The 8,829-nt window shown below is 38.6% G+C and overlaps 1 protein-coding gene across 2 annotated transcripts in view; it reads left to right on the forward strand.

Moving 5' to 3' along the window:
* The window catches only part of NR4A3 (nuclear receptor subfamily 4, group A, member 3), a 43,701-nt gene extending 36,679 nt beyond the window's left edge, over positions 1–7,022 (forward strand). For both annotated transcript variants that reach the window (XM_006863152.1, XM_006863151.1), the window contains one exon: positions 3,776–7,022. In XM_006863152.1, coding sequence (XP_006863214.1) covers positions 3,776–4,023 — 248 coding nt within the window. In that variant the 3' untranslated portion in view covers positions 4,024–7,022. The remainder of the gene's footprint in view (positions 1–3,775) is intronic.
* The last annotated feature ends 1,807 nt before the right edge of the window (positions 7,023–8,829 follow it).

Here is an 8,829-nt window from a genome sequence, read left to right on the forward strand (position 1 = left end):
AATACCAAGATGCTTGTATTGTTCAATGGGGAACAAAGATCTCAAATTAATAGACTCTCTATATAATTAATTCTCTAAGCAGAAGGATAATCCAAATATCTCATTCCTCCCAGAATTTACAAACTCTTTCTGTATTACAGCTCTGCAGCCATTTCACCAAGCTGCAAAGATAAAAGGCGGGGGGGCATGGGGTGGGGATGTGGGGGGGCCTTAAACTAAAATGTCAGTGATGGCGGTTTTAAGCAATTTCAAATTACTAGGAAGGTCCTAGACACTTATTGACTCCCTAGTGATTTGAAAATCTTGCTGACTGCTGGCTGCGGTATGCATGGAGACTGAATTTTATCTCAGCTCTTCCAAAAAAGTAAAGAAGCTACAAATCTAATAGCTGTTCAGAACAACAAAAGCGTTGAGGTGCCTTTGGCTTCTAACAGGAGTGTCTCTGAATTCCTCAAGGAATTCCAGGCTTGGCTTGATCCAGCTGGCAGGAGGTATCGATCTCCACTTGAATTCACTGAATAAACAATGGTTGCCATAGTTATTTAGCAGTCTGAACTGGTTGGAGAGCAGGGAGAACTCCGAGCACCTTCTGTGAGTTTGGCCATGAGAAAGTCTGGTTACAAGGTTCTGTAATCAACCCCCTCCCGAAATCCAGCCAACACATTGCTTAGTTTCTTTACCCTGATAATGAATATGAAATCTTGAGTATTATGTCAGCCTGGAGGCTCTAAAAAGAAGGGAAGGCTGGAATCAATGGATTGGTCTCTTGTTCTGGGAAAAGCAGCTCTCCCTAGGTTGTGAACCTAATTTGATATTTCTCAGTATTAATAGAATTTAGTGTTAACAAGAAGCTTGTTTGATCCTGTTATAGCTACATTGTACCTTTTATCATAAAAAAACACTAGAGGGCTTCACAAAAGACCAAACCTCGGCTTGTTCTATTCTAACATTGTTTATTGTACAAACAGCATGAACTGGATTATTTTAAAAGAAAGGAACAAAAGCTATACAGCATCCCCCAAATATTTTCATTTTCCTGTTTCCTTTCATCCGTATCTATATGCAGAACTCATTTTGACTTAGATGTAATCACAGTTTAGATTCAGTGTAATAGTCTACTATTTAATGTTTTAAATATTTTCCCATATTGCTTCATAGTCTTCACATTTGTCCTTTCTGATGACTGCAGGATCCTTCAGTATAGAGACATATCATTATTTATTTAACATTACCACCATTCTTCAATCTTTCATTTGTTTCCAAGCGTGTTTGTTTTGGTGGGGTTGTTTTGGCTGGGGATTATTTTTTGTGATAAGGCTGCACCAAATATATTCGTGCATACAGTTTTATTCGTCAGTTGAATTTTTCCTTTGGTAAATTTCCAAGAGTGGGATTACTTGCTCGGAGGTTATGAACATTTTCTAGCTCTTAAAATGTACTGCCAATTTTGCAGTCTGCTTTTCTGTTTTGGAAAAAAAAAAAAATCTTTAGGCAGAACACCACTGCAGGTGGGATTTCTCTTGAAGTGCACCGTCTGGGACTATATACTTAGTAAAGATAAGCCAGTGAGCAGGGAGTGTACCTGGGATGATTAGCTGTTTTCTGGAGAAAGCAAGTCCATGGACTGCAAAACTTGGAAATTTGGAGGTTTTATTTCCTTTTGTTTGGTCCTGGGGTTGCCAACCACTAGCCATGTGTCAGACATTGTCTTGGGGCAGACTGTACCATGTGTGTGGCATTCGACAGTTGGCAAAACATTTTTACATGACATCGTCTTTAGTTGAGCCTCACTGCAACCCATGGAGGTAGGTTTTGTTATAATCCTCACTTTGTGTTATAATTTTTTGTGTAACATTTATGATACACAGAGAGGGATGAAGAAGGATTCATCAAATACCTGTTTATCTACTCCCCTGTGAACCCCATTTTCCTGGGAGGACATTGAGCCTTAGAGAGTTTAGACCACATGGTTAGTAAGTGACAGACTGAGAACTGAAACATGGGTCTGTCTGACTCCCCGGTTTGTAGCCTTAATTTCTGTATGATGTTACATTGAGATGAGACACCTTCAGTTACAGTGCACTGAGGTGATGCTGGCCATTGTCAGGATCACACCTGGATAATAATGCAGCAGAGCTGGAAGGGACGTTAAAACACAAAACCTGTTGTCAAGGTGACTCCAACTCATGGGGACCCCATGTGTTGTCGGATTAGGACTGTACTCCATGCGATTTTCAAGGGTAGTAAGCTTTATAGAAATACATCATCAGGACTTTCTTCTGCTGTGCCTCTGGATGGGTTTGAGCTGCCAACCTTTACATTAGAAGCTGATCACAAACTGCTTATTGTTAGTGGTGGTGTTAAGTGCCGTCAAGTCGGTTTTCGACCCAAGGAGACCCTCTATAGGGTTTCTAAGGAGCAGCTGGTGAGTCTGAACCTCTGACCTTGTGGTTCAAACTGACCTTAGTACCACATTAAATCCAACCTCTTCCCACTACAGATAATCCTGGCAGGGGAAGAACTTACTTAAATCATATGTAAATAGCTGGGGGAAGAATGCAGACTTCCTGGTTCCCATATCACTTTTATTTGGACCAGAGAAGAGAAACCAGTCTGGGTAATTGCTTCATTTTTCTGATTGGCTTTTGCTGTAAGGAAAAATATTTCTTATAAAAATATTGCCTGCTATAAGATAAATGTAGGGAAAATTTGTAATTGACACTTGGTTCCCCATTGGAAAGCTGTGTTACATCACTTAAGAATTACTATTTTGCATGTAGTTATACTGGGAGATGACAACTTAGACTAATTTAAAAGGAACCAAGTCCTTCACTTAGAAACAAGGCTCTACTACCTAACTGCTGAGGGAGGGCAGAGCGATGTGCTCTGGATGTCCAGGAATCTTTCTCATCACTCTGGGCCATGAGGACACACTAAAGTCCTAGGTTCAAATCCCAGTGCTTAACAGCTATGTGACTCTGGGAAAACCACTTAATTTTATGCATGAAATGAAAGATCATAGCATTGAACATGAGGGTCATCTGATACGTATGTTATTTTGTAAAATCTCTTAAGTTTCTAGTATTCAAGTCCTGATACTTTGTAAAACGCCTGTGCCACATCCTTCTTGCCCCCTCCCACTTTCTATCTGAATGTTCTACCTCCGCAAGAAGAGGACATGTGTATTTTCTACGGAGTGCCAGCTATAGGTCAATAGGTGTTTTAACTGGTGAGTGGTTGGAGACAGTGGGAAAAGGAACAACGTTGAATTATTCGCAATGTTGGTTAACATGAAGACACAAGAATAACTCTGAGTTGGGTCCTGCGGGCAGCCCTTGCATTAGCAAACAGACCTTATAGCCCCCAGCAAGTGAGTGTGTCCAGAAGGGAACATTAGTTCACTGGCCAGTCTCTACTTACAAGAGTTGCCTACAGATAGGGCTTTTGTGCATTCTCACTAGGAAGATGCATGCAAAGTAATAACCCTGCAGTCATTCATTCAGTGTGACTACATGCCAGGAACTGTGGGTCTTGAATGGGGTGTGATCATGATCTTCATCTTCTAAGGAAACTATACTCAGAAGTTAAGAGACTTTCTCAAGGGCACACGGCTAGAAAATGACAGGACGGGCATTCAGGTCGTGGAGATGCTTGATACCTGCTTTAGTGGGAGACCACCCTTAGCTGTAATTTGCTATCTCAACTGACAGAACTGGACACAGGCCTGTTAAGACGGAACTGCCTGCTAAACTTGTTCTTTTCTATCCCTCTGCAGAACGACATGGGTTAAAAGAACCAAAGAGAGTGGAGGAGCTATGCAACAAGATCACAAGTAGCTTAAAAGACCACGAGAATAAGGGACAGGCTCTGGAGCCCACTGAACCCAAGGTCCTGCGTGCCCTGGCAGAACTGAGGAAGATCTGCACCCTGGGCCTCCAGCGCATCTTCTACTTAAAGCTGGAAGACTTGGTGTCCACACCTTCCATCATTGACAGGCTCTTCCTAGACACCCTGCCTTTCTGAGCAGGGGCCACCTCAGCTGGCAGCCATCTCATCTGCTAGCACCTGCTTACCAAGCAGTGAAGGGATGGATCTGGACACTGACCATTTCTGTCCTTCCTTAAGAGAAAAAGCAGCTCCTGTAGAAAACAAAGACTTTTTTTTTTTCTTTCTGGCACTTTTCCTTACAACCTAAAGCCAGAAAACTTGCAGAGTATTGTGTTGGGGTTGTGTTTTATATTTAGGCTTTGGGAAGAGGGTGGGGGGTATATAGTTCATGAGGGTTTTCTAAGAAACTGCTAACAAAGCACTTTTGGATGATGCTATCCCAGCAGGGGCAAAAAAAAAAAAAATAAGGATAATATTAACTGTTTTAAAACTATTTCTGGGGAATACAATTAGAGTTGCTTTGTATTTTCAAGAAAAGAACAGCCAAGGGTTGTTTACCAGGGTAGGATGTGTCTTAAGACTGGTCCGTTTAGAATATGTTTCCTGTATCAAGGGTACATGTGTGGTGCAAACAAGGCAGAATTTCTCTTTTCTTAATTGCTTTATTCCTTTAACAAATGGTGAAAATGGAGGATTCCCTATAAGGCAGACATAGACAAACAATAATGGCTGTTCACTTCCATATACAAGTGCAATTTTTTAAGTGCTGTCTTACTAAGTTTTGTTTAGTAACTCTCCTTTATTTTGTATGTAAATACAAAGGAGGCAGTCATGTTAGCAAATGACACATGCTAATTTTTCTAGCAGAGGCTTTGTCCACCTACCCTGTAGAACCCTTCTGAGGTATGGTCCATCTAAGACTTTTGGGCTAATCTTGATAGAACCAGATCCCTGGCCCTGACTGACCAGCTGTCCTGAAGGGGGCTCAGATGATAAAATGGATTGCACACAACTGTTTTGGTTGCATTCTATCAACCTCTCCAGAGTTCTCTTAACTCAGTGGAGTTAGAGAAACTGACACATTCATTCAGAAGCTGCAGGAGCCCTCGGTGAGCCAGCCAAGTATTTGATCCCTAGAAGAGAACATGCAAGTAAGTGGGAACTGGATCATACAGGGTAAACATCAGGGATTGTAAGGTTTTTATATATATATAAAATTTTAATTTTTGCTATCAGTTAAAGAGAAAAATTTTGGAGAGCAAGTAAGTCTTATTTAAACAAAAATAAAAATGAGTGAATGTGAGTACTAGAAAGGATTTAGTGGGCTGCATTTCAACATTCCGTGTTCGTACTCCCTTTTGTATGTTTATACTGTTAATGCCATATTATTATGAAATAATTTGTTGCATAGTGTCCTTATTTGTATAAACATTTGTATGCACGTTATATTGTAATAGCTTTGCCTGTATTTATTGCAAGACCACCAGCTCTCGAAAGCTGAGTTGCAAAGTACTTAAATGGGGTGTTCATAGTGACTTGGATACACCAAGTAGAAAAACAAACAAATATATATATATAAATATAGCAGGTTACATATATATATTTATAATGTGTCTTTTTATTAACCATTTGTACAATAAATGTCTCTACCCATGCAGTTATCTTATGGTTAATTTGCAGTGACTTTTAAGGCAGTACTGTTTAGCACTTTGATATTAAAATTTTGCTTATGTTTTGCTAAATTCGAATAATGTTTGAAGATTTTTAGGTCTAAAAATCTTTATATTATATACTCTGTATTAAGTCAAAATATCTTTGGTCATTTTGCTAAGAAACTTTGAATGTCATTCTGATGTCACAATAGTTTGGGTTAGCTTTAAATCATTTTGCTTTAGTCTTTTTAAAGGAAAACTAACAAAACTATGCTGTTTGTATTATCATTAAATTATACAATCAAACAAATGCCAAATGAATTGCCTAATTGCTGCAAAGGATGACCCAGATAGCAAACTATATATGTTTTTTTCTCAAGAGTCATTCTGATATTTGATCATGTATTATGTTTGTGTAAGCTTTTATGAAAGAATGTTATTTTTATATTAAGATAATAGGATTTGGAATGTTAGATTTGGAAGGGACCTGACTTGTCAACTCATCCAACTATTCAGATTCATAGAGGAGAAAACAGGCCCAGCAAAGGGTAAGGACTTACCCAAGGTCAAGGCTAGGAACTAATTTCCTTTCCAGTGATCTTTCTACTTAACTTTCTACTCAACTGCATTATAGGAAAACAGGCTTTTAAACATAGCTACAATATTTACATGATACTAAAAGATAACCACAAGTAAAGTAGCACTTTTGTATTAATTTTTTGAGCTTATATGCAAACATAATAAACATTATTAAATATCAGGAAAGCTAATATTTCATACAAGGGAGCTTCAAACCAAATTCAAATTGAATTTGAATAATTAGAAATATTATGCATACATAACCCTCTTATACACCATTAGTAGTTGGAAAGTTAATCTCTTTGGTTTTCTCATGTCTATAGAGAAAAGTGAAACAAAACAGCCAAGAGAAATGCTGTTACTTTATACTCCCATCAGATTTAAGAAGACTTTTTAGCTGTGGTATCTATTGGTTGGAAGGAATGAAGACATTTTATTTTAGTTATTCAGACTCTAGTGCTGAAAATAGACATTATAACCAATGTACTACCGGCTTCCATAGTTATTACAAGTATGGGAGTCTACCAAGTCATCTATCGGTTCAACTCTCTCTCCCTCTTTTTTTTTTTTTTTTTTGTCTTAATGTTGACACACAAGTTTATACAGAATGGTAACCACACTAGCTCAGTAAAGGACAACAAGAATTAAAGCAGACGATTCCTCCTCTTGCGGGGAGAGCTCTCTCAGTGTAAGCAAACCTTCTGCGGGAGGGAATCAGGAACCCACCAGCTGCTAATGGAGAATGCCTTGCTTTCATTTCAGACAGCAGAGATTTTTGAAGTTCTCTGTTCCTCTAACAGCATTGCTCTTTAGTGTGTGTTAACCCGTGGTTTGGAAGAAATGCTCTTGTACATTAACAATGTAAATTCAAATGATTAAATTAAATCACATTTTATCTATGGCTACTGATGTGTTGAATAAGCATGCTTTATTTAACAGTTTTAATCATGTATGAGATTGTATTTGCTGTGAACTCTTAAACACATCCCAAAATGATTTTTTTTTTTTCAAATAGGCTTAGTAATGCTGAAAAGTTAATAGGCGTTATGAAATGGAAATATATTAAACCTCACCGATTGGGAAGAAGAACATTCTAAATTCAGTAGCTATTTATTGAGTACTTCCTGTGGATAAAGCACGGCAGGGTGCTTTAAAGAGATACAATCATGTACAGTTCACAAACCTCATTTTTCTTTATATTTAGTGAAGATTCAGCAAACTATATTGCTTCAAAGTATTTGTTGAGGGTATAAGGACTCATTTTTATATCAAGATGATAGGAGAGTAATTGCTTGTGAACCACAATTTGTAAGAATTAGGGTTAGAGTTCTCAAAGATCAGTCAGTACTCTCTGGCAGTGTGTGTGAGCCATTACTACTACCTGGCCCAGAAAACTCATCTTAGTGGGTGTCACAAGTACGGCTGTTATTCAGTTTTATCCTAAACATCTATATCCTGAGGTTTCTCTTTTGTGTTGATGGCACAAAAGGAGAACTGACTACTACATTCACTCTTCATTAAGCAAGCATTTTCTGTGACTTCCAAGTACAGTGTGTGGTCTAAGAGCTCAACCTTTTGTCCTGCTTCTTAGCAGCACCTCCATTATCTCAACTATCTGATATGACTTGTAATAAATAGATGATACACACACATGCATGAGGATAAGTCAAAAATTATTCACATTCTGGCTGTAGAATTTATTCAACTTTGGGAAAAGACAAATACATCTCTCTTTTTTTCTACAATCTCCTTGCTTTTCAATACACTTTGTCCATCTGTCAACAAGCTTCCGTATTCCTTTATTTTAAAATGTTTGAGGCTGAGCTGCAAGCCACAAATGTACTGCTGTTTTCACTTCATCAGAGGTGAATCTTCGTCCTTGAAGGGCTGCTATCAGAGGACCAAACAGGTGAAAATCCCATGAAGCAAGATCAGGACTAGAGGGAGGATACTTAAGCACCTCAAAAGGAAGTTTTGTAGAATGTCAACAGTGTGGGCAGAGGTGTGAGGACGGGCATTGCCGGGCAAAATCACAAGTCCCTTGGATAGCAGTCCTCTGCTTTTATTCTGAAGTTTAGGCTTCAGTTCTTCAAAGAGCATCTCACTTTAATGAGCACTGTTGATTGTTGAACCTTTTGTCCTCATTGTGTTCCAATACTGGCCCTTGAGAATCCCAAAAAACTATAAAAATCAATTATCCAGCTGATGGTGGACTTTTGAACATTTTCTTGGTCAGCAACTGACGATGTTTCCACTCCATACTCTACTGTTTACTCTCAGACTCGTAGTGATGAGTCCATATCTTGTCACCAATAACAATTTTTTTTTTAAGGAACTTTTGCCTTCCTTGGAGTATTGGTCCATATTTTGTTTATATATGTCCACATTCAAACCTGCACAGCAGTGACCTTGAACAGAAAGCCAACAGTAAGTGGAGTGTGGATAATTTTTGACTCACCTTCATGTTTGTGTGTGTGTATAGTGGAACACTATCTTGTATATTAATTCAAATTCAGGTACTTGACCAAAAAAGAGAGAAAGAAAGAAAGAATGGGTCAAGCCCATTTTGAGGTCTGGCTTGAGTAGGAAAGAGGGGCAGGAGGCTCAGTTTTATAAGAGGGGGCTTCAAAAAGTTCATGTAAATATTGAATTAAAAGACAATGGGGTTTCACATCCAGATCTTCAGAGATGGGAAATTGCCACTTGAAAG

The sequence above is a fragment of the Chrysochloris asiatica genome, unplaced genomic scaffold (assembly GCF_000296735.1).
Source record: "Chrysochloris asiatica unplaced genomic scaffold, ChrAsi1.0 scaffold00053, whole genome shotgun sequence".
Lineage (NCBI taxonomy): Eukaryota > Metazoa > Chordata > Mammalia > Afrosoricida > Chrysochloridae > Chrysochloris > Chrysochloris asiatica.